This window comes from Colletotrichum siamense (genome assembly GCF_013390195.1).
Source record: "Colletotrichum siamense strain Cg363 chromosome Unknown KSG_Cg363_contig09, whole genome shotgun sequence".
Taxonomy (NCBI): domain Eukaryota; kingdom Fungi; phylum Ascomycota; class Sordariomycetes; order Glomerellales; family Glomerellaceae; genus Colletotrichum; species Colletotrichum siamense.
Window position 1 is genome coordinate 3,008,068 of NW_023501022.1, and position 25,545 is coordinate 3,033,612.

At 53.7% G+C, this 25,545-nt stretch overlaps 6 protein-coding genes across 6 annotated transcripts; all 6 read left to right on the forward strand.

The window, feature by feature from the left end:
• Positions 1-961: 961 nt before the first annotated feature.
• CGCS363_v013483 (uncharacterized protein) lies at positions 962-1,987 on the forward strand (the record flags this gene model as incomplete). The annotated part of the gene is made up of 1 exon (XM_036645332.1): positions 962-1,987. One exon carries the CDS (start codon positions 962-964, stop codon positions 1,985-1,987), a length of 1,026 nt encoding a protein of 341 aa, XP_036489430.1.
• A 3,290-nt stretch (positions 1,988-5,277) lies between these two features.
• On the forward strand, positions 5,278-7,759 carry AOCY (Primary amine oxidase, lung isozyme; the record flags this gene model as incomplete). Its single annotated transcript, XM_036645333.1, has 2 exons — positions 5,278-5,627; positions 5,677-7,759. 2 exons carry the CDS (start codon positions 5,278-5,280, stop codon positions 7,757-7,759), a joined length of 2,433 nt encoding a protein of 810 aa, XP_036489838.1.
• Positions 7,760-11,423: 3,664 nt separating this feature from the next.
• On the forward strand, positions 11,424-13,055 carry CGCS363_v013485 (Adenylate-forming reductase; the record flags this gene model as incomplete). The annotated part of the gene is made up of 1 exon (XM_036645334.1): positions 11,424-13,055. One exon carries the CDS (start codon positions 11,424-11,426, stop codon positions 13,053-13,055), a length of 1,632 nt encoding a protein of 543 aa, XP_036489433.1.
• Positions 13,056-15,663: 2,608 nt separating this feature from the next.
• CDH-1-2 (Cellobiose dehydrogenase) lies at positions 15,664-18,659 on the forward strand (the record flags this gene model as incomplete). Its single annotated transcript, XM_036645335.1, has 9 exons — positions 15,664-15,718; positions 15,769-15,947; positions 16,003-16,854; positions 16,904-17,518; positions 17,568-17,710; positions 17,759-17,850; positions 17,906-18,181; positions 18,253-18,557; positions 18,651-18,659. The coding sequence occupies 9 exons, from the start codon at positions 15,664-15,666 to the stop codon at positions 18,657-18,659; spliced, it is 2,526 nt and encodes an 841-aa protein (XP_036489836.1).
• Positions 18,660-19,731: 1,072 nt separating this feature from the next.
• CGCS363_v013487 (uncharacterized protein) lies at positions 19,732-20,910 on the forward strand (the record flags this gene model as incomplete). Its single annotated transcript, XM_036645336.1, has 3 exons — positions 19,732-20,043; positions 20,142-20,330; positions 20,398-20,910. The coding sequence occupies 3 exons, from the start codon at positions 19,732-19,734 to the stop codon at positions 20,908-20,910; spliced, it is 1,014 nt and encodes a 337-aa protein (XP_036489837.1).
• A 3,021-nt stretch (positions 20,911-23,931) lies between these two features.
• CGCS363_v013488 (uncharacterized protein) lies at positions 23,932-25,460 on the forward strand (the record flags this gene model as incomplete). Its single annotated transcript, XM_036645337.1, has 3 exons — positions 23,932-24,484; positions 24,553-24,843; positions 25,414-25,460. The coding sequence occupies 3 exons, from the start codon at positions 23,932-23,934 to the stop codon at positions 25,458-25,460; spliced, it is 891 nt and encodes a 296-aa protein (XP_036489426.1).
• Positions 25,461-25,545: the final 85 nt, after the last annotated feature.

Below are 25,545 nucleotides of genomic sequence, written 5' to 3' on the forward strand. Positions count from 1 at the left end.
CCAAAGCTACTAGCGATGCTGATAATTGGTACTTTAAATGCACTCACAAGATTCACGATGAATGGATGAAGAACAATGCGACTAGCCAAGAGAGTATTGCTGAAGGTCTAATCATGAACATACATGGCACCAGGCTATTGAACATAGAAGAGAATAAAAGAATTATCAATGATTCTTGGGGGGTCAGTGTTTCTCTCTGCAGGCAATACTGCAGTCGCGATCACATCAAAATGGTAAGCTTCATAATCATGTCTGATATACTTACTGTGAGACAACCGCCAACGTTACTTGATCTCAGGCCACGAACTTCAATCGCATCGCCGCCGGGTCAACAAGCTATCTTCTACCATGGCTAGCCCTCACTGCGCAGCTGCCGTATGAGACGGGGGGCACAGGGTCTGACATTTTGAGTGTTTGCGTTGGGCTTGGAAGCCCCATGCTTATGACGATTTCCCTTATGATCACGATTCTGAACAAGACTTGGATTCGAAAGGCATTCAGGAGGCATCGACATCAAAGGCCGAACATGTCAGGAAGAGCAAAAGCTGCTGTTATCATTGCCGAAGCTGCGCAACAAGCTCCCACTCGTCTTGTACATGTACTGAGAGAACAATCACTGGCGAGCCAGCTCTTTCTGAAACAGCACGAGAAGTGGTGGAAAGATGCTGGAGATCAGCTAGAGTCGACTCGTAGAGGGGTGACCCTGTCACTCGTGGCTCAATTATCAGTAGCAATCATAGCTTGGATTCTTACAGCGGTAGGGTCCCTGAAAACGAAAGTCGGCGACACAGAGGAAGCTCTGGTCCTTTCCTCGGGATCTCTTTGGATCTGGTTGGTATGCAATTCTCTTTACCTGCAAGAAAACTGAGAGTCAGGCAAAGTCAATGCTAACGGCGAAATGATCAAGGTTCCCGTCATCTTGGGCTGGATCCTTGTGGGCACACAGAACAAAGCGGGCACCATGAAACCAGTACTCAGTACTAGAACCGGTGGCAACAGATATCACCCTGGCATTGAAGTCGCAGATGGATTTCTTGCTAATCCACCATCGGGATCCGCTAATGCTCAGAATACGTCAAGTCCGAATACAAGAAGTTCACCCACCCCAAGAGTACTAGGGATATTCGATGTCGCCGGATTCCAGAAGCAAGAAGGACCAGCCTTCAATTATGCACGGACCCTGACCTGGATGAACTTCGCCAATAATCTCCTTGTCGCATTTGACGATGCTCCTAGTTCGCACGAGTTGATTTCGCTCGGTGCACAGCAAACTGCCGATGCTCAAGTCAATTCACAGCAATCTCCCAGAGGATCTGAAGCTAGTCTCCCAGGTCACAACAGTACTAATGGTTCTCAAAGTCATTTATATGAGTATTCGAATTTGGATGAGCTCTCTGACGCAAAGCCTATCTTTTGGAAAAATGTCGCTGTTTCGACACTCATGGGTGTCCTGATCCAATGGGGTACCACGATGCTTGCATTCATCCTGGCCTTTGAGACCGTCGTCAAGGGTCTGGGTTGCAGGTCGGGGAGCTACCTCATCTATGGCGTCCTATCTACTGCAGCGTGCATATTTTTACTTATTTCTGCAGCACTTTCACACGTCACCATGCGAGAATACGAGAGGAAACGTTTGGCGGAGCCACAACGAGAGAATGGGAGGGAAAATAAGATTGGGCCAGGAGCACATATCAGCGGAGCTTTTGCGGTCTTCTTTCGGTTACTAGGATGGTTCTTGCTTGTGGCTAACACCATATGGCTTCTGCTGATCTCCATATGGGAGCTCATTGGTTTCTTTGACAGCTGCTACTGTGCGTCGACGGAGCTTAGTAAGAAAGAAGCTGGTTGGATCCTTCTGTTCAAAGGCACGGATGCGCTCAAGGAAGATGCGCAAGCAGCATGGGGAGTTGGAATTGGTTTGGGATTCGTTCTCATTTTCGTGGCAATCGCTGTCTTTTATCTGGCATCTCGGCATAAACATGAGTAGTGCTACTGATAAATCAGCGTAATCGGTCTGTCTGAGTGTGGGGTGGAGACCGGCTCAATTTCTTATCCACGTCTACGCCACTATATGTCCTATACATGATGGATTTGAAGCTTTAGTTCGACCAGAACGGTAGTAACGATGACTAAAATAAGAGGAGAAATGAGTATAGGAAGACCGATAGAGGCGGTTAGAGATAGCAATAATAATGAATAGCAGCGATTACGTCGACGAATACCTTTCGATAGCGAGCATATGCAGCGCCCACCCCAAGGCAATCAATCAAGTTTGAGGGTCATAATTGACTTGATTGACTGGCGATGGCCTCATAATTGATTGATTGATTGATTGAACTTGACAAGTTTACTTGCCTTGGGGTGGGCGCTGAGCATATGAGAAAAGAAGTTGTTCTAGCTTGGGAAAACGGATGGGCTCGTAGGAAAAGTCTAATTGTGTTCGTTGAAGCAGTATACTGAGCCTGCAGTAAATCCACAACAGCGTGTGACATTCATTGTTTGACGGCCTGTGTTGTAACCCTCCAGGCCACGACTGGTTGTGGCTTCACCCACAAGAATCAGGGCAACGCTATATATCCAGTCTCCGTCTCACTGGTTGACGTGCAGCTTTGCGGGCGTTCGGGACCGCTGTCACTTCGGGCGTTAACAAATCATCCATGGAGAATGGCAGGAGACGCCCGCAGAGCCCCCCTATTTGGGAGACATCCTACGTGCGGACTGGGGAGATTGATCCACGACGGCAACATGCCTCCTGTTCATTGGCCTGGCAGGATGGGTGGCCGTCCATGTAGTGCGCCATTGCGCCCGCCGAACTGTATCTCGAAACCTGAGATCAGGGAATGCTCCTGCGTGAAATGCTAAGGGAGAGACGGTTTATATATATCCCATAGAAGAACCAGAGGTGATTGATATCTTGAATTCGTTACTCCAAAAGTGAAAGACTTGTGAGCTACACTCCCGAGAGTAAGACTGCCCGGCTTATCTAAGTTGTCTTCCGACGCAAAAAGGCATCACTCAAGATATTGGCGACCGTTGCAGGTATTGTTCGTCTTGCCCCGACTATCTAGATCTATCTACTGATATGTCTCAACAGGGGCAGGTCACGCAGTCTCTTCGTCTTGTTGCTGTTCAAGACCGATCACCTATGTACGATATCGGACAGATGCAGACAAGTGACCCCTTCCCCTCGACGAAATGGAGTTCTCCTAGACACCGCCAAGGAATCAAAAGATGCGAAAGGCCACGGGCAGTTGGAACCTTGAAGCAAAATTATCTTCCGATAAGAAAGGCTCAATCCTGTCACCACGGTTGACAACATGGAGGATTGCTACCGACTTCGGAGCAAGTCTCTTCCCACCGGCGACTTTGGGGCTCAAAATTGGTCAATCCAACTGCCAGATTCGGAAACGTCATTTTTGTCTGGCCGTTGGTCGTCCTCTTGCGTAGAAAGAGCATGCGAGCTCTCAAGCCCAAGGACAAACAAATCCCACGTCGACGTCACGACAGACCGCCGGGCATGGGAGTCGAAGTTGGCCGAAAACCCCGCACACCTACTGACATGGGCTGCGATAGGCGAAGCTTGTTTCCACACCCAGCTCTCAAATCAGCATGGCTAGCATTTGAACTGCATGTTCGGCAGCGAGGGCCTTATTGTTTACCTATCAGCACCTATGCGAGCTTATCATGATCCATAACCCGGGATCCGGCCGGGAAGTGGGAAGTGGGGCTGGGATCGCGGTCACCCCCCGAATCCACTGCACTTCGTTACTTATTCTTCAGGTTTCTTCATTGAAGTTCATCTGGTAAGTCCTGACTCAACTGTTTGAACCGCTAAAGTAAACTAGACTTATTGACAGGTGGAACTTTGATAGATATCGCACCTTTCTATTCGTCCCCCCGCCCCGCGCGAATTTCGGCGGACGACGTGTTCGAGCTCTCATCTGGGATGCCAGGCTTGCCGGTTGGCTAGGTAGTCCGAGATAAGAACGGGAGATAAGCGGACTACGACGTCAACTTAGTCTCTCCAGCATTACGTATGCTTCATCTCAAGGATAACCTTACCTATCGGGTGAGAGGCACACCAACGGCTTCGGCCGTTATGGGATCAATGGCCGCCGCCAACCACGTGGGGTTGAAGCGAAGACTCCGGCCAGGAATCTCATGCGCAAGTCGCAACAATCACTACCAATTCGCGAAGCGACCGCTTGGTTTTCCTATGCTTGGGCGACTGCTTTTCCTGTGGGCTTATACTCATTCATTAGTAGTCACGTTGTTATCGTCATCGTTATCGTCGTTGTTATCGTTGCCAGTCGTCGTCATCCTTCGTCGTTGATTTTTCTATTCTTTCATCCCTTCTACTTTCGTCATCCCCGCATCAAGCTCACGGACATCTTTCGACCCCATATGCCCAGCCTCTCCGCATGGCCGGCAATGCTGGACCCGTTCATCCACCCGATGAGCCAGGACCGGCCCTGGAGGAGAACCCGCAGGACTGGGCCCGAAGATAACGAACCGATAATCCGTTTCTTCACGGCCTGCAACAAGAATGCCGTCGATTGGTCGAGTGTTTCGTCTCGGACCTACTATCCAAGTTCGGCCTTGGTCTTATCAATCGATGCTCCGCAACAACGCGTCCTGGTCATCTCGATAGCCAAGCTGGTGGCAGGCAAACCAACGGCCAAGACTGACCGAACAAGCGTGTTCGGCAGCACATCAATCTTGTAGCTTTCCTTTGGTATGAATTGCGATCGAACATTCCGCTGGCCGCGGCCCGCGATATCAGCATCCCCTGGCTTGTCTACCACGGGCCGGAGCTGAATCCAGCAACTCTGTGCGATCATCCCGCTTGGAGGTGGGGTGCATCACAAAGGTTCCTGCATGATAGCGAGCCCGGCCACAAAGCTCGCATTTCAATATCTGTCGGAACGGCCTGGTGTTGAACCGAATTCCACAGATGAGGCTCTCGTTGGTTGGCGGCTCGGCCTACCGTTCAGGGTTAGTCAAGATCAGGATATGGAGGTTGGCTGCGACATGAAAGCCCGCTGTCAGTCTATAGTCTAATGGAGATATTCTAGATTCTCGGTGATACGGCTCCATCACCGGTGTCGGGATTGGCCAGTATTGCGACATCATCGCCGGATGTCTCGCCGATGGCGTCCAGAGAGAGTTCAGTACATAAAGACCACCAGCAGTCTCACGTAGAGATGGGTTTTCAGAGCCTCAAGCGCCTCTTTGAGTATTCCATCCTGCCTGACAAGACAACTGCATTCAGACAAGATGGGCCTCTCTTCGCTCACCCGCACCCTTGGTCTGGGAGCCTTGCTTCTGCTCGGCTCTGACATCATCCCTCAAGTCAATGGCCTCCCCAAGGCCCCATGGGCTCAGCAGCGCGCCAAAGGCCATGGCCGCAAGGCTCTGGCCCATGCTATGAGCAAACGCCAGCTCAGCAACAGTTCGGAGCCGGCGGACTGCGTTGTACACGACCCCAACGATGTTGACGCCCCGAAGGACAACATCTGGAGTGGCTTGACCGGCCCCGAAGCCGCCGGCGTCACAGAGTGGCTGTTCGCTCAAACAGAGTTGAACCTCACACAGAGTGAGAACGCTACCTCATGGGACAATACCATGTAAGTGAACCAGATTCCTGGTGCACGAGACGCAAACTAACATCGGTAGTGTTCTTGTGGAGCTCATGGCCCCCAACAAGTCCGAAGCCCTGGCGTATATCGACGGTAGTGCTGCGGCCCCCGCCCGCTACGCCCACGTCTTGATCGACTTCAGCGCTTCCGAGGACCCTGAGTACCAGGACATCATCGTCGGTCCTCTTCCCGTCACCAACGGTACTACCAAGTGGGAGCGCCTTGACTATCCTTACACCCGCAAAACAAGTGGCCGTGTCCGCAACCTGGATGCCGATGATGATCTCTCCCAAGATTGGCTCTACGACGTCAGCAAGACTGTCGCAGACATCACCCTGGACCTATGGAACGCCACTGCTCTCGGTCTCGACAACGATACTCTCACCATCTGGGGCATTGACCCTTACTACCAGGATGACGGCCGTGTACAGCGCTGGGACACGTTCTGGAGCATCCCCAACACAATCTTCGACGTCGAGTCTATGATGCCCATGGGTCTTTTCTTCATGTCAGACGTCACCGGACGTGACCCTTCTCAATGGACCGTCGAGGGATGGTACTACAACGGCATCTTCTACGAGACTACTGAGGAGTTCCGCAACGCTTACTGGAGCGGAAAGGTCGAGAAGCTTGGCGGCAACTGGGCTGGAGACTGGTCTGCGACCGACCAGCAGGGCGAGATCCTCCCTCTTGACACCAATGCTCCGCCCACCTCAGTCGCCCCTCAGGGTGCCAGATACTCCGTGGACCCCGACAGGAAGTATGTCGAGTGGATGGGCTGGAGCTTCTACGTCGGCTTCACGCGCGACACCGGCATGGCCCTCTATGACATCCGCTACAAGGGCCAGAGAATCCTGTACGAGCTTGGCCTTCAGGAGGCCTTGGCACACTACGCCGGCAGCGACCCTACCCAGTCTCACGTTGCCTACCTCGACACGTACTACGGATTCGGCCCCTTCGCCTTCGAGCTTCTCAAGGGATACGACTGCCCGTCATACGCCACCTACCTGAACTCCTCCTTCTACGTCTCCGAGACAACCCACACCCACCTGAACAGCATTTGCCTCTTCGAGTACGACGCCGACTACCCGATGGCTCGCCACAGCTCGCAGGAGTACGTCACCGCCACCAAGAACGTCTACTTCACCGTTCGCTCCGTGTCCACCGTCGGAAACTACGACTACATGTTCAGCTACTCCTTCTTCCTCGACGGGTCTGTCGCGGTCGAGGTCCGCGCCTCCGGCTACATCCAGGCTGCCTTCTACGCCAAGAACGAGGGCTACGGCTTCAAGATCCACGACAACCTGTCCGGCTCCATGCACGACCACGTCCTCAACTTCAAGGCCGACTTCGACATCTTTGGCACGGAGAACAGCGTCCAGCGCATGCACCAGGTGCCCACTACCCAGGTCTACCCGTGGTCCAAGGGCAAGGCCCTCAACACCATGAAGGTCGAGCGCGAGTTCATCGAGAACGAGGACCAGGGCCGGTTCGACTGGAGCTACAACAACCAGGACCAGCTCTTCGTCCTCAACCAGGAGGTCAAGAACAGGCACGGCGAGTACCGCGCCTACCGCATCCTGCCTTACACCGGTCTCGCGCACCTGACGGTGAAGGACTCCAACGTCCTCAAGAATGCGGCTCGGTGGGCTGAGCAGGACATTATGGTCTCCGTCCGCAAGGACACCGAGCCCCGGAGCAGCCACCCGTACAACAACCAGGATGTCGAGAACCCGCCTGTCAACTTCAACGACTTCTTTGACGGCGAGAGCCTGAACCAGACGGACCTGGTGCTGTGGCTCAACCTCGGCATGCACCACGTCCCGCACACCGGCGACCTGCCCACCACAGTCTTCACCACGGCGCACTCGGGCATCCAGTTCATGCCGGCCAACTACTTCGAGGTCGGCCCCAACGTCGAGACGGTCAACATGGTCCGCATCAACTACCACGACGGTAACACCACGGACGTGTTGACCTTCGGAGCCGAGACCGATGCTTGCGGCTTGGATTATGAGCCCACTCAGGTGGACCTGTGGGAATACAAGGGTGATGTAGTCGTTCGCAAGTTTCCCTACTTGCCCGACGATCCTTATTATGAGACGGACAGCATTGTCTAGGTGATGCAGGTCTGAAATGTACATAATCTTAATGATCCTGGGATGAACATTCATGAGCATATGACAGAGACAAGGAGACGCAGAGAGAGAAGAGTAAGGCGGAGGAGAAGAAATGCGAAGCGGGGTTGGTGGGGGAATCAGGGGATGCATTGTCTTCTCATGATGAAATTACAGTAAAAATAATTCCTTCTTCCAGAAACAGCACGATGCAGAATGGAAGTTTGATCGATCGGAATGGCGTGATATCTGACCACTTGTTTATTCTGAGGCATGGAAAGTTCAACCGGTCGCAAGTTATTCCTGTCTTCATGGATACACCGTTGTGTCTGCCGACATATTAGCGCGAGTCGCAGTACAAAGTCGTGTTCCAGGGATCGGTCAGCCTCGGTTCACAATCTGTGTTGGGTATTTTCAACGCAAGAATGCGCAACCATCAACTAATTAAACAGGTTACAACTTTATATCAACGGTGATCCATGTTTCGCGTGTGCCTTTAGCGAACCACTGCCCAAAGCTGGAGAAAAATAGTAGCGACAGGATCTCGGACTCTGCAGTAAGACGACTGGTGCTGCAACCACATCGATGACTTCCACCAATCATGTCATTAAAGGCAGAGTTAAAATTGGAGATTCTGCCCGAAATAGGTATATTTTTCTGCTTTCCCCCTTCCTCAATGCCTCCCGTCCCCTCCCGTCTTGGTCTTGTCATCCACTCTCCCTAACAACGGTCAACATCCAAGGGAGCATGACAGGATCGACAGATCATCATCAGGGACGAAGAGGACGGGGTCTCCAGGAACAACGCAGGCGACAGCCCCGTCTTCACGCCTCGAAAATTCGAGACCGTGAGACCTGTCCCGATTGTCAGGTCATTGATCATCGATGATCGCCCGGAGCAGCCTCCGCGCGGAATCCACAACGTTCCTCGGTTGCAGCAAATATTGTGTCCCGGCCAAGCGGTCGCCCGTTCGCCCTACAGCAACAAGCGCCGGCCCCAACTCCCAGGTTTCCCCGGCTAGAAACATCACAGGCAGCAACAGGACCCCCCAAAACACATTCACGACGGTGTCGTCGATAATATCGCCGACGTGTCTTACGCAGAGAAACGGAGCATACCGTGCTGGCCCTAGCCGTCCATCCCTAGACGCCAAGTGACAGGTTCGCGAGTCCTCGGCAATCCCTTGAGACCTGGGCCGGCGTTGGCATTCCTGGCCCGGGCACTTTTTATTTTTTGACAGCTCCCACAACTGTCTCTCTTTCGGTGGATGTCTCCCGACGCACACACGAGATGGATTCTTAAGCTATGTGGCTATCTCATGTTTCTGTTTATGTCTCTTCTTCCCGCGCTAGTGCCGGTAGCGCATGTCCTAGATCATGTAGCGACCGGCGTCGATTGGCCCTCCAGCTCGTCCGTGGCGCCAGCAACCAACCCTCGGGTTGGGAGGACAAACGCGCCGCGGGGTGTACCAGACGATGTCACGTAACCTGGCGGAAGCTTGAAAGCGCCTCACTCGTGGAGGTCAAGTCTCCCCGCAAGAGGCTTACTGGCTTCCGCCTTGCCACATGCTTCTTCATGCTTCGCAATATCTCCAGCATTCTCTCTTACTGTCACTACCTTGGACTTGCATTAGCTCGGCGCATGATTTCACGATCCCATCACTGCGGCCATTTTTGGAACCCCAGCAACATCCGGGACAACGTCTTGTGTCTTACCAGCTAGACGTCGGGATTCACAGTCGTCATCGTCGGGCAGCAAGAGAGCTCCTCTTCTGCTCTCCCTCGATGCTGGGTGTTTCAGACATTCAGCTTGACAGGCCACATACGACTACCACTGCGAGGCACCGAGGTTCGAGATATGAGCATTCCGGCCAGCCTATCACATCTCAATCGCACGACAAACGGCAGTCTTCCCATAGTCTCCCATACCATCATCCCATCGTATCCCCCCGATGCTATCGAGGGGGTTCGAGATACGCCAGCGCCGCCCAGTCTGCGCCGAGCACGCGCATGAAGCCATCCAGCCACAACTTCGAGAAGCGACCTAGCGCGCTCTCTCCATGCCAGAGGCTGTCGTTCGGTGTCTGCCACTTCGGTGTCTGCCATGACGCTCCACGGCTAGCACGTCAAGGGCGGGAGACGGGAAAATGATAGGGCTCCACCCCAATGTCTCCGTTAGTAAACCAGGCACTACGGTGACATGTCTAGGAGAGACAGACGAGTTCACCTTATCGAGGCTATTACCACGGGGATTGAGCCGGTTTAGCTGGCTGTCAATCCGCCTCACCAACAGCGCTGTCTCAATGTCTCCGAAGGACCGGATCTGAAGGCGATGTCTCACGGTATCCATCTTTTCCATTTTCTTTTCTTTCTCAGGTCCCAGCCGCTCTCGTGTACTCACCGGCAAGATACCCTGCAATGATTGTGCTTTGAACCGCGGAACCGCGAGCAATGCCCTTTTCGAGGCTGCCCGTCTCGGCCAAGAAGCAACAATATTCAGCCCCGGGATCGCATCTTTGACTCCGATCCGAGCTATTCGGTCGAAAAAGCAATTACGAATCCACATCTTGACCAATCCATCTCACAGATCTGAGGCGTAAAGAAACCATGAAGCCGTGCGCTTGCCCGATCGGAAGAATCCGTCTCCAGAGAGCTGGGTTGGCTGCGCACCAACACACGCGCACCCAACACCCCGCCTGCATGTGCTCTTCTTTCTTTCAACAGCCAAGCCACGCAAGCCATGGTTCCTGATCGACTTCTGCACACCGAGATACAGGGCCAAGATAACCTCTGGCGCGCCACGTTGGGCCCGGCGATGCCTGTCTGTTCTGCTGGAGGAAAAAGCACACTGCATGGGACGAACACACCCTAGTCTCGGCAGCCAATCCCCTTTCAAGCGCACTCCCTCCAGCTTTCTGAACTGAACCTCCCACCCCATCCATCCATCTCACACCCAACCACCTCCCCTCTATTTTTGTGAGACTACCGGCTTGGCCGCACCCATTCCGACGGGACCTTTCAGCCGTCGACGCAACCGTGCCTCTCGAGGCGTACCTTCTTTTCTCCCACTACGCCACGTGACTAGAGTGCCTCCACGGCTTTTCGACCTCCCTCGTCCAAGTTTAGCTGTACCCGTCGATGGGCGCCGGGGCAAGGCCGGGGTCCTCGTGCCTGGGACGATGGGCCCAACCCAACGTCGCCGGGTTCTATTTTGGCTGCGGAGACTATTCTTCAGGCGTGGCGCTCACCCATGGCATCTACCGGTGGGCACCACATGTGACGGGTCATGAAGGCATTCGCCCTTTAGCATCAAGAAGGGGGTCTATATCAGGCCATCAGGGCCGGTCTCCCTTGGTGATCTTCTTTTCCCCATCACACCAGAATCAAAAAATCCAAGAACACCATTTCCTAGTCACTTTTTCCTATCTCTTTTCCTTTTTCTCTTATTTCCTTATTTCTTTTGTCTTCTCTATATCTTTGGCTTATTTCCTCATCTCCCATCACTTCGTCATCTCCTGTTCCGATCTATTCTCATCGTCCTCTTCCGTTGACTTTGAGCTGTCCTGCTTGTAAGTTGTCCTATGCATGATGAGGACCATCGAGCCACTGTACTAACAGAACCATCAGTTCTTCCCTTACCCTCGCCGACCATGTCTTCCAATTCCGCCATGGCTTCCTCTATCACTCTTCCAGTCGAAGAAGTGCACCATGTCAGCCCTGAGCTTTCTCTTACACCACCTGCGAGGGCCTTCTTCCCGATGAACAGCTGCAACTCTTCAACACACACCCTCGTTGTTCCGGAACCCCCTCACGAAGCCCCGACGTCCGTCGCTTCAACCCACGATTCCGACGACGATGAAGACGAGATCACCGTTCCCGATAAGAAAGGCAACCGGGCCTACCGGTATCTGCGCTGGAACTTTGGCTCCGTCTACCGTCGCATCTTCACCTTCGCCTTCCTCGCCAACATCGCGTGCCTCATCTTCGTCATCCTCAACTCCGTCCTCACCGGCGCCGCCCTGACTCCCCAGACCTGCGCCACAGCCGTCTCCGCCAACATCCTCGCGGCCCTCTTCATCCGCAATGAACACACCGTCAACGCAATGTTCAAGGTCTTCGTCCTCTTCCCCGCCAAAGCTCCTTTGTCCGTCCGCCGCGCCTTCGCAAAGGTCTACTCCTACGGTGGCATCCACTCCGGCTGCGGCATCGCCTCCTTCTTCTGGTTCGTCCTCTTCCTCGTCGTCCTCACCGCCGAAATGGACCGCCCCAGCTCCGCCCTGCGCGCCTACATCCTCCTCGACAGCTACCTCATCGGCCTCCTCCTCTTCCTGATTATCGCCTTCGCCCACCCGCGCGCCCGCGTGCTCCTGCATAACTGGTTCGAGGGCACCCACCGCTTCCTCGGCTGGTCCGTCGTTATCCTCTTCTGGGCCCTCGTCATGATGCTCGCCGAGGACTCCAGCGACGCCGCCAACATCCCCTACGCCGCCTCCGTCGTCATGACTCCGTCCTTCTGGATGCTCATCGTCATCACCGCGCTCGTCGCCTACCCCTGGACCCGCCTGCGCCTGCGCGACGTCGAGGCCGAGGCCATGTCCGCCCACGTCGTCAAGCTCAACTTCGACTACGCCGACGTGCACTACGGCCAGGCCGTCCGCCTCACCGACGCGCCGCTCCGCGAGACGCACGCCTTCGCCGTCATCCCGAACCCCGCCGCCCCGACCGCCGCCGACGCCGAGAAGGGCCAAGTCAACGGACTCAGCAACGCCGGCAAGAAGGGCTTCTCGGTGCTCGTGTCGAACGCCGGCGACTGGACAGACAAGATCATCAAGAACCCGCCCAAGAAGATCTGGACGCGCGGCGTCCCGCAGTACGGCGTGCTCCGCGTGGCCGGGCTCTTCGAGCCCTGTATCGTAATTGCCACCGGCTCCGGCATCGGCCCGTGTTTGAGTCTGTTTGTGCAGAAGCCCAACCACCCGGTGCGCATCATCTGGTCCACGCAACGGCCCGTCGAGACGTACGGACAGGCGGTGATCGACACCATCTACAAGGCCGACCCGAACGCCGTCATCATCGACACCAAGAAGACGGGCCGTCCCGATCTGGTTGCGATTACGTACCGGATCTGGGAGAGCAGCCGGCGCCAAGCGGGTATTGCGCAGATTGAGAACACTGCCGGCAAGAACATGGGTCCTTGTGAGGCGGTGGTCATCATTTCCAACCAAAAGGTGACGAGGAAAGTCGTTTACGGGCTTGAGAGCAGGGGCATTCCTGCCTACGGTGCGATTTTCGACTCTTAGACGGGGTCTGGGGTCAACCGATGAAGGGATCAAAAGGGATAAAGCAGGCGTTTCTTTTTCATTTCAGGTGGCTTTCCTCGGAGACCGCATGCATCAGCACGGAGTTTGGCATAGCGGGCATCAGCGACACATAGACTTGGGCTCATTTACTGATCTTCTCTCACCCACTCATTAAGTTTTACAATACCATTGCAATTTTCATTCAATCTCATGAATCAGTTTTGAAACTCAATAATCTTCCTTTTGGGTGACGTTTGACTGTGGGTAAGATGTTTGAATCACGAAAATGATATTTGGAGAGCAGCCGAATGGTTGATAGTCCAGAGTTCAGCGTCTGTGGTCATCAGCCAATCACGGCACCCATCTGGTCGGTTAGCTCAGTTGGTTAGAGCGTGGTACTAATATCTCATCTGAGATGTTGAGTAATGCCAAGGCCGGGAGTTCAAGCCTCCCACTGATCATTGTTTTTGTTTTTGCACTTAATCTGCATAAGGTATGCAAAATCGTAGGAACGGGGGACACTCTCATTTAATAATGATGATGATGATGCTGTTAGTGGGTGGCATTCAGATCGGATGGAGGAAGGTTCGGCCCACGTTCCGCCAAAGGAATGAATGCTTGTGGGGGGAAGCACCTACCAGCGATTGAAATACAGCACCTCACCTTCCCTATTTCCCGCCCTTTCCCTGTGCCATACTTCAGCCAAACTTCAACCTCTCATCACCACAATCATCAACTTGTTTGTCCTCGAACGCTAAAGTACGACTTACCGACCATCGTTAGACTCGGATCTCGGCATCCTCACTCTTGGCTACTGCCTAGGAGCCCTGAGTCAATGAACAGCCGTCGATTGCCGCATCTCTGGTAGCCCTTACCGACTCGGACCAAGAGATCACGTCGACGACTAACGACGGCCGATCCTACGGGAGCGTTCACCAGGCCCGGAATCCAATAAACGGTTCGACCATCATTGGCTTCTGCTCCCTTTCGCCCTGTCTCGACCCAACAAACCAGAGACAAAAGATCCTCCTCCTCTCTCGTCACGAACACCCAAGCAAGACAATTCCAGCCTCGGAACTCACTCCCGCTTGCTTATTGCGGCTCACCAGCAAGCACCCGCCCTGTCGCGCCGCCAGTGTGTCTGGTGTCATCCGTTTGTCATCGTCCCAGGCACCGAGCAATCTACAAGTTGGGCGTGTGTCACCTCCACGAGGCGGTCAAAGCTTGGTCTCTCCAATCACCGACTGTCTTGCGTGCTTGGCTTCGGTCGAGGCAGTACCGCAACGTCGCATCGCGGCCAGCCGAGATGAAGACTCTCTGCGCCCAGAATACCCGCGTTCCGTGCCTTAATGTCTCCTTTCTGGGCACCAACACACCCATTCAACCGGCGCTTCACCAACCTGCCCAGCAAGGATTGCCACAATCCACGCCCGACATATCCAACATTCAAGATTTTGAGCTGAATAATGCTCCGACAATAATTCGTTCGACTTCCGGTTGACTTTCCCCCTTGACGGGCGTGGCCGAGACTTGACTCTCAATACCAGACACTACGCCGCCCAAACCCCTGGGTTTTCGCAAGGACGCTTTCTTCTGAATGGACCCCCGCAATCTATCACAAGCCCCCCGGCGTTTTTCTCGACGCTTGGAGTCTTGGCCCGGAATACGCCTTCACATCCACTGCAGGGACCCGGCAGACAAACGAACGCATCGGAGACCTCGCGCCCATGAGTGATGCTGGTTGAAAGCTGTCGGGGTTGCATCCAGCTCCTCGCGTGCAGCCCAAGGGACCCCAGCTGACGGCCAGGAGGCCCCGTTCGATTGGGAAGCGCGGCTCGAATTGCCGGCGCGCAACGTGGGGTAGCGCCTTCGTCTGCCTCCGCGTTCCCGTTCCTGGACATGGCGGCCATGCGCTGCACGCCTTTTTCAACCTCACTCCAACAGTCCCGAGACATTGCATCTTGGGATCCAGAGTTTTGGGTACTATGCCGTTCCAAGTCCAGAGTCTCGAGCTGTGTTCAAAAAATCCAGATGCAAGAGTTCTCCTTGCTGCGCATGTTTCTTTTTTATCAGCATTAGTTCGTCTCATGTGCAAACTCCCGTCCCGCGTCTAATGCCATCCCCCTTCATCTGATTTGCTGTTTCTCCTCATGCCTCTGGTAGATTAGCTATCCTGGATCACCCCCGGTCATGAGGCTTGACCAACAAAGGCAATCAGCAATGTTACATTCCGTTGGCAGACTTTCAACCCCACCACCACGTCTTCGACCGCACTCCCTCCATGGATCAGACAAACATTTCCTCCTATCAGCGGATTCGCATACCATGCATTCCATCCACAATCAAATCAACCGTGACTGGACGAGCCAGATTGCGGGATTCTGTGGTCATGTGGCAGCGGTGCCAACATTGGGACATCTCATCTGGCTGAAAGAAGAAAGTCGCAGAGGAGAAGAGGGAGGCAAAGTGATATGATGGGCAGGGGGAATGCTTGGCAGATGGTGAGAAGATGTCGCCCCTTTAAATATTGCCTCTCCCATCTGCGAGTTGCAGAGAGTCGATTACGGTTTTGGTTGTTAGACCTTTGTTGACGTTGACGTCCGGCACCATGAAGTTCTTCGGTCGCAACGGTGCTCTGGCAGCCCTCTTGGCGGCTTCGCCGCGTACGTGACCGAGTCTCCCAACCAAGACTTCCGCTAACATCATCACTTAGTCCTAGAAGGAGTTGCAGCTCAGGCCTCGACTCCAACAACCTACACCGACCCTACAACCGGGATCATCTTCAGCACATGGTCTGCTACGACTGCCCAGACTGCCGGCGGCCTGACGTACGGTTTCGCCCTACCTCAAAATGCACTCACGGTGGATGCCAACGAATATGTTGGCTATCTTGTATGTTATCGCCGTTTCTCAAATACGCCCTACTCGATGCTTACAAAGTGAACAGCAATGCGCTTCCAAGAATGGCCAAGGTACCGGTTGGTGCGGTATCTCCCTCGGCGGTACGATGACAAACAAGCTACTTGTGATGGCATGGCCCAACGGCAACGAAATCCTCACCTCCTTCCGCTGGGCAACTGGCTACGACATGCCGGCCGTCTATGCCGGTGACGCCAAGCTCACCCAGATCTCCTCGACCATCAATGCCACCCACTACACCCTCATCTATCGCTGCCAGAACTGCTTCCAATGGAACCACAACGGTGCTACTGGTAGCGTCAGTACCTCGGCTGGCTCCATGGTTCTTGGCTGGGCACAGGCGTTCAGCAGCCCGACCAACCCAACCTGCCCGGCCAACATCGTTCTTGCACAACACGAGAACCAGAACATCCACGGGACCTCGCTCAACAGCGACATTGCTAACCCATCGTACTCTGCCTGGGCTGCCCTGGCCACCAAGACTGTCACAGGTAGCTGCGGTGGAGGAAGCACATCCACGTCCGTTCCGACTGCGACGTCGACTGCGGCCCCAGGTCCTACTGGTGTCCCTGTCCCCTCTCAGTCTTACGACTACATCGTGATTGGTGCTGGAGCTGGCGGTATTCCTTTGGCTGACAAGCTGAGTGAAGCCGGCAAGAGCGTGCTGCTCATCGAGAAGGGTCCTCCATCTTCCGGCAGATGGGGTGGCACTATGAAGCCTACTTGGCTTACTGGCACCAACCTCACCCGCTTCGATGTGCCTGGACTTTGCAACGAGATCTGGGAGAACTCAGCCGGTATCGCCTGTCAGGACACTGACCAGATGGCGGGCTGCGTCCTTGGTGGTGGAACAGCCATCAACGCTGCGCTTTGGTGGAAAGTCAGTTTCATCCTTTCGCTGGTTATTGCGTATCACTAACTTCGTCTAGCCGTATTCTCTGGACTGGGACTACAACTTCCCCACTGGCTGGAAGTCATCAGATGTAGCTGCTGCCACATCGCGGGTATTCTCCCGCATTCCGGGGACCACCACTCCGTCTCAGGACGGCAAGGTCTACCTCACGGCTGGCCGCGATGTCATTTCGACCGGTCTTAAGTCTGGAGGCTGGACTGAGCTCGACCTCAACGCGAACCCTAACTCCAAGAACCGCACTTTCGGCAAGACGCCGTACATGTACTCAGGAGGCGAACGCGGTGGACCCATGGCGACGTACCTCGTGTCTGCCAGCAAGCGCTCCAACTTCAAGCTGTGGATGAACACCGCCGTGAAGCGTGTCGTCCGTACCGGCGGCCACATCACTGGTGTTGAAGTCGAGCCATACCTCAGTGGAGGATACCAAGGGACTGTCAACGTAACCGCGGTTACTGGCCGAGTGATTCTGTCAGCCGGGACGTTCGGCAGTGCGAAGCTGCTGCTACGCAGTGGAATCGGACCAAAGGACCAGCTTGACGTTGTCAAGAGCTCCACCGATGGGCCAACGATGATATCGAACAGCTCGTGGATCACACTTCCCGTTGGCTACAACCTTGAGGACCACACCAATGTGAGTTGACCGACAACGTGGCAATTTGGAGGAAACTGACTGGCGACAGACTGATCTGGTGGTTTCGCACCCTGCTGTGGAGTTCTATGACTTCTATGAGGCGTACGACGACCCCAACGTTACTGACAAGAACCTGTACCTCAACAAGAGGAGTGGTATCTTGGCTCAATCAGCGCCCAACATTGGGCCTCTGTAAGTTGCCCGTTGCGAATCTTGAGACTGCCACTGACGCCATGACAGCTTCTTCGAGGAACTCAAGGGTGCCGATGGCATCACTCGCCAGCTTCAGTACACTGCCCGCATGGAGGGCAGTCTGGGTGCTCCCAATGGAAGTCAGTCCTCCCAACCTGCTCACTCGATTGGCATGATAGCTGACCTTCCCCACAGAGTCCATCACGATCAGTCAATATCTCGGACGCGGCGCAACCTCCCGTGGCAGAATGACAATTCAGGGCAACCTCGGTACCGTTGTCTCGACCGTGCCCTACCTTAGGGACCAAAACGACGTCGAGGCCGTCATCAAGGGCATTGAAAACCTTCAAGCTTCCCTCAAGAATGTCGCCAACCTGACCTGGCTGTTCCCCGAGCCGGGAACAACGGCGAGGAACTACGTCAACAACATGCTGGTATCGTACTCCAATCGTCGTGCGAACCACTGGATCGGTAAGCTTGCCCAAAGTGCTTTCCGTTGCCCATGATATAAATGAGTCTTGACGATGATAACCATCGTGTAGGCACCAACAAGCTTGGCACTGGCGATGGCCGCAATGGCGGCGATGCCGTCGTTGACCTCAACACCAAGGTCTGGGGCACAGACAACCTCTTCGTTGCAGATGCGTCCATCTTCCCAGGCATGGTGACAACCAACCCCTCGTCCTACATTGTCGTCGCAGCGGAGCATGCTGCTGCGAAAATCCTCGCCCTTGCGACGGCCAAGGCTGGTGCGCTGTACGACCAGTGCGGTGGTTCGACATGGAATGGGAGCTTCCAGTGCGCCACGGGCTTGAAGTGCACTTTCAAGGACTCTTACTACTCTCAGGTATGTCGCCTTTTCTGGATCTTCTCAATCCACTGACGATAAGAACGAGGGGAACATGCCCATTTTAAAGAACATTGCTGACACAATCAACAGTGCTTGTAACTTTATCAACGCTGAGGTATGCGAGTCAAGCAGATCGCACGTGGACTTCCTTTATCTTTTCATGTACATACTTTCTTCATCTTCCTCGTACATATTTAAAACGAACCTCTGGGAACATATCTCGTATAAATATCCACCCACCACAAGCTTATCCCGACTTGTCCGTTTCTGTGACCATCCCAATGACATAGCTCCCTCCCTCGGCCCGTCCTCATCAAACATGCGCACCAATGATGTGCCCCGCGAGCTGCGCGAACCCCACACAGGCACAGCGCACCTGACGTCGCATCTGGCGAAAGATCTCCCGGCACCTGGGAGTTCCCCAGTTTCCCCTCGCGCCGCCCCTCTTCATAAGGTTGGGACCATGCCTGCGTTTCCCTGTTCTTGGTGATCTGTGCTGTCAAACAGGTGGTCCGGTGCCTGTCAGGTACCGAGCGAAACCTCGGAGGGGGCCGGATGTGCGGCCTTGTTTTGCTCTTTTGCCTTGTTTACCGCTACCTTCCGTTTTCTCGATGATGTCTTTTGCAGAAATGGGGTTCTGCTCCGGTGGACTGACACACTCAAGTCATTTTATCCTGCCCAAATGGACCCTCGTGACTGACTAGCCAAGCAAATTAGAGAAGGCGGCTGCAACCTCACAAACTGCCTACATCCCGGCTCCGAGGCCCCCGCCACGTGTGAGATGAGCGAACAGCAGTTCTTCCATCACGGGAAAATCGCACCCTTAGTGGCTGGGCATCCACTCGATGCGTATGAATGGTGGTCCATCTTAGCCTCGGCGGAGGTGTCTATCCTGAACCTTCCCACCTCCCAATGCCATGCGTTCCAATCCGTGGCTCCCTCCGAGCACGACGCTACTCGCGTTGCAATGTCGCGATAACCGCCCACCAGCACGCCTCGGCGGAGTAGTCGAGTCTCCATGACGACGTGTGCAGGCGTGACGACTTGATATCCCCAGAGTTGCGGGGTCATTCAGGCAGTGTTCAAAAGCACTCACCTCCGCCTCAATCTCATTGAATCCTCTTTCCTTTTCTCTTCAGCGTCCTCGTGATATATTCAGCTCCCCACAACGATGCCCTCTCTCAAAGCCCTTCTCGGCGCTGGCCTGGCCGCAACAGCAGCCCTGGCCTCCCCCATCCAGTCCCTCGACTTCAGCGACCTCGCCCCCCGCGCGGATCCCAGTCTGACCGGATACCTCGGCGCGTTCTTCCTCGGCGCCGACCCATACGTCTACCTGTACCTCAGCAACGGCAACAACGCCGTCTCCTTCCGCGCGCTCAACTCTGGCTCGCCGGTGATCAAGCCCACCAAGGGCACCGGGGGCGTGCGCGACCCTGCGATTGTGGAGGGCGGCGGCGCGGAGAAGGGGAAGAAGTGGTATATTGTCGGAACGGATTTGGACATTGGCAAGGCATGTTGAGACTCTCAATGTCATCTGATGGTGTTCATCCAATGTTGTGCCGGTCTAACACGAAAGTTTAGACGACATGGGACGCCGCCCAACGACAGGGCTCCAAGGGCATCTTCGTCTGGGAGTCTACTGACCTCGTCAACTGGAGCGGCGAGCGCCTCGTGGTCGTCGAGAACTCCAGCGCCGGCATGGTCTGGGCCCCGGAGGCCATCTGGGATCCCAGTAAAGGCCAGTACCTCGTGCACTGGGCCTCCAAATTCGTAAGTCTGCCCCTCACGGCCGTCGGCTTGCCATTGAATTCCCATAATCTAACACCACGCCGCGCAGTACCCCTCCTCAGACCCAAACCACACCGGCGCCCCGGGCCCCATCGTGATCCGCTACGCCTACACCTCCGACTTCAAGACCTTCTCCGCGCCCGCGACCTACATCGACAAGTCGCCCACCAACATCATCGACCTCAACATCCTGCCGACGGGCACCGACGGCAAGTCCTTCGTGCGCTTCCTCAAGGACGAGTCGCTCAAGACCGTCTTCGTCGAGGTCTCGACCACGGGGCTGTTCGGCACGTGGACGCGCCCGGGCGGGTCGTCCGCGATCATCCAGAGCGGCGTCGAGGGCCCGGCGAGCTACTGGGACAACCAGGTCGCGGGCAAGGCGCACGTGCTGCTGGATTTCTACGGCGAGGACGGGTACAGGCCGTATGAGACGGGGAATGTGGCGAGCAATGCCGGGTGGAGCGCGAGTTCAAGGACGGGGTTCCCGAGTGGGTTGAGGCATGGGAGTGTGTTGCCTGTGAATCAGACTTTGTATAATGCGTTGGGTGCGCGTTGGGGTTGAAGTTAAGATGAATGTTTTGAGGGATGTATGGAATAGGTAATTATTCTCTATGTTGAGGAAATGATAACGGTACTGCGTATGAATTGACTGTGACGAGGAACCCCATCCCCTCAAGCAAATAATATCCGCCAGGTTCACTTGGATCTCTCTAGTTGAAGCTCAGTTGTGTTAATCGTGTCTTGATTTCAGTAAGCTTTGCGATTCTTGTCATTGGCGCTTGTTCCGATTTGTCATTTACTTTGCAGGTGTACATATCACACTAAGTATCACCAACATCCCAGCGGAGTGAGTTGATAGCCTTCTTGTCAGCTTGTCTATGAGCCGCTTCATATAAACCCGTTTGACATTCAACTTGACTACTCCCTAATTTGAACAGAACTCGGGCAAGGATTGTGCGTCTTTCGGTGTCGAGCATGCCTGAGCGACTGACAAAAGATATTGAAGTCTCGAGAGCTCAAGCGACTGTTCTGATACCTCGAGTGAACGCTTGGCATAGTAGATTGATACCGCTCCAAATACAATACTGCTCAGAAACGCAAGACATGCCAAACCCGCGGCAACCCAGAAGTTGACGGGGTTGAGAACATTTCGCTTGTCTGGGCGCAGCTGACGGAGCCCCCTGCGCGGCTTACCCAATTCTCCCATCAACTGCTCAATCTTGCCACCCCAGTACTTGAAGTCGCTCACTTCAGTTCTTGGCCTTCTGTTGAAAGACCCTAATCGATGAAACTCTTGCCCATGCTTCGCCATGAAGGAAGTCGTTGGGGCATGGTGGTGAGGGAACAAGCAGTTGAGCGTATCCAGCGCCTCTTCAGCTACCTCTAGGGGCAGTAGAGTGTCGGCTTTGGAGTTAATTTGTGCAGCTAGCCAGACTTTGTGTTGGAATATCCAGAGAATTCGGCGTTCCCAGTTGATATCGAGATGCTCATTCAAGTAGTCTGTCCATCGAACAGAGAATCCGTAGTTCACAACTAGGTAACTCACGGTGAGTTCGGGGCTGATTGGGCATGGTTTAATATCTCTGGCTGGGCTGAAATGTTGGTCAATCAGATGTGCCAGTGATATGTCCAATGAAGTAGAATTTGACAGCTTTCTGTCAATGTCCACCATGGCGGCAAGTGAAATTGTGGAATAGGTGATGTCCATGAATTTTCGTTCGTTTTCCTCCCACGAAGGAATCAGACTCTTAAATTCCTCTGCAACATCTTTGACCGGCCGGTGTTGAGAATTGTGCACGCATGCTATCATCGAATCTAACGTCTGTGTGGCAGCGGCCGATGACACATAAGGGCTTAGAGTTTGCGTGATAGCTGAGACCCTTTCTCTCAGATGGCTCGTCAAAATCGTGTATTGGTGTGGAGGGTATTCCTTCAGATCGTCTTGTGCCAACGTTGGCCAGAACTTTTTGCAGAGCTGAATGTCTGCTACGGCGGTATCTGATGTTATTCCCCTGAACAGATATCTCGAAATATCCATCATGGGTGAGGACTTGATGAAAGCTCATAGAAGTCGCACATGAAATGAAGCTGCGCGGAAGATTGCTTCTGTTAATGAGGGCACCTATTAAATCATGGAGGCCTCCCACGTAAGCAAATTCCTTGCTCCCAAGCGCGGGCAACCCGTCAGACGGACTACGGCGAACTCATTGGATAATCTTGTGAGGCAAATTCTGCACTCAGCCCCTTCGATGTATTTAGAATTTTAGATGGTACAGTACCCAGGTTCATGATTGATTGGCGTACATCTGCGTGGCTGTTTGCACAGCCGCTCAGGCCTGAGCGGCTGTGGAAAAAATTTTCGTAGTTTGCCCTGAACGCTGGTTTGTTCTCACCCGGACTAAGGCAGCCAAAATCATGGCAGCTTAAATTTTTCTCCTCGGTATTCAAGAGATTCGAAAACTCGAACCCCCAACTTCAAGAAATGTCCGCATCACAGAGGCTACGTAATTCCGTTGCCGCATTGGGTAGTCTCACGACTCATCGACGCCCTAAGCACAACGAGGTTGTTCCAGCTCTTGACCACCTGGCCCGCAACCCTCCGCGCCCCCCCGAAACGATCTCGGTGGAAGCTCCAGATACAACATCCCCCATAGGACAGGCCTCTAATCTCTCAGAGCCTCAGGCACCGATCGTGTCGTCACTTGGAGATAGTATCAACGTCGAACTCGAAGAACCTCCATTAGTGTGTACCTCAGCATTGGATGCGAGCAATAAGTTGGCTAGTTCGAACGATGCGTCGCCAAGGAATCTGCAGCATTTCGCGACTGCCAGTGTTGATGCCGAGATAGAAGAGGGCAAAATTCAACATGAGAAAGGCAAGGACATGGAGTTTACGAAAGACACCTACCAACTGCCAGTTGTATCTTCTGACATTTACCGATTCAAATCCTCCGACATTTGGATCGCGTACGAGTCAAAGTTGCCAATTTCCTCGACCTTACAAGCGAAATGGGACGACTACAAACAGGCCCTGGATTACGATTTGCGGGTGGTCGAACTGAATCTCGTTAAGAAACACCAACAAAGAAGGTTCCGTACCAACAGGGTACCCCATCCCAACAGTTGGCGGATAGTGTCTATGCTGCGGCTGTCTGGCAAACGTAACAATCATTCGGAACTGGTTACTATTTCGCCTTGCATTTGGATATACTGTGGAAGCGAAGAGTGCCGGAAAGAGACCATTGAATGCATCAATGATCTAGAGCGCCCAATACAGTTTTCGGTCCAACGCCCACAGGTCCATGTCGGTGGCCCGGTATTTATGGCTGCTGGAGCGATTGTTCCTCTATCTCAACTGCCGGTTGGGCCAGAAGGGCTGTCGGGGCTTCAAAAACCTGGGACAGTGATTCTATATCATTTCGAGGTTCCAAATGGCGAAAGGACTGTCGATTCGGTGTGCGGTACACTTTGCTGCTCTACGCTGATCAGAAGCGGCGAAATCTTGGGACAACATTTCTCTCGCATTGGAGGGCTCCTCAGTCAAATTCTTGGTGATTATCATCAAGCATTTGACAGTGTTGCAATGACCACTGCCCACGGAATTCTGGATCAGATGTCCCTCCACGAAGAACAAGAGGGGCTTACAGGTGTGGAACGAGAGACTGACTACACCTTCTGGAATACCGATCTTTGCGAGTCGGATTTGGACGAAAGAGAAAGTAAAATAGACGGCGGCGAGGATGAAGAAGATTTCATCGATCCTGATGAAGATTCTCTCGGACAGCGGGACGCGTCAAAGGTCGCTCGATGGCAGCCCTTCGACGGTGTCGTAGGGATCAACTTTCTTGGCAAGCTGTACTCCGATAAGAAGCATGCGGTAAACGCCATTTCATCCAGCGACTACGCACTGCTAAGAACCAAGGCCTTCGATGGTTTTAGTAACAGGCCTTTTTCTGCCCTTGATACTGCGGAAATTACTTCATTTGTTGCTAACCACGAGCTGGAGCAAGGGCCGGTCTCAGTCATCTTGGGTCTTGATAATGTAGCACAAGGAACCTTACTACCGCGGGCCACAAGTCTTCCTTTCAGTAATGGCAAGTTGTTATTGCGAACTGTAGAGTTGGCGAAACCACTCGGTAAGTGAACATCTTACGACTAAGACTTTCCGTGCGGTTATAATAAGCTGACCAAACATCGGATATAGCAAGGGGAACCTCGGGTGCATGGCTGATTAAGGACACAAAATTTGTTGGCATGATTGTAGCTGCTTACGCAGGTGAACCATTAGCGCTTTTTATGAGCGCCGAGGACATAATTGTCAACATCTTAATGTCGTTCCCTGCTGAGACAAACCTCCCCACCAACGAAGGAAGCTTTGGCGCCACGACACAACACTCCCAAAATGCCCCCTCGATACAAGCGCCAACTTCAACTTCTTCGATACCAATGACTGCAATAAAAACTGATGAGGCGCTGCACCAGGGCTCCAAGGAAGGTCAGCCCACGTCGCGACCAAATACATCCAACGCAACTCAACAACTTGGATTCACCCCGGTGTTCCCGTCTTCTAGGCACTCGTTCAAAGGATATGGTGGCAGTAAAAAGTATGAATATCAATGGGTTTGGACTTGCGTAAGTAAATTTACGAATTGCAACACGTGGACTTTTAGTTGGCCCTGGAATGCTGATTATACTCGGATACTTAGTGTCAATGTGGCGATACTGGGATGAGTTGTAACTCCACTCCTGGATGTCCCAACTGCAACATCTTCCGGTGTGCCAACTGTCCGCTTCAACAGATCAAAGTCAGAGTGGCATGAGAAAGAGACGAGACATGGGAGTCATGCTTCCGCTGCAATCAAGACGTTGACAAAGGCTCTGGAGACATGTAAGCATAGTGCGACGAGAAGCATGCTAAGTTCATTAGAGAGGATTGGGAGCAAACTGACTTTTGGCTCACCATTTGATACTGTGATACTGAGGTACATATATTAATGCCATCGTCATTACTCAACTCTGAGGTGCAGAATGCCAGAAACCTTGTCGCTGAACTCCAACCACATAGCCAATGCTGCCAGAAACCCATCAATGATCTTCATCAATGACTACTAGACTAGAGAGCATGCTTCCAAGGTTTTAGTAAGCATAGGACGGTCAGTACGTCCTGCTGGTAATGAGGGTAAAGGGCAGGCCGCGC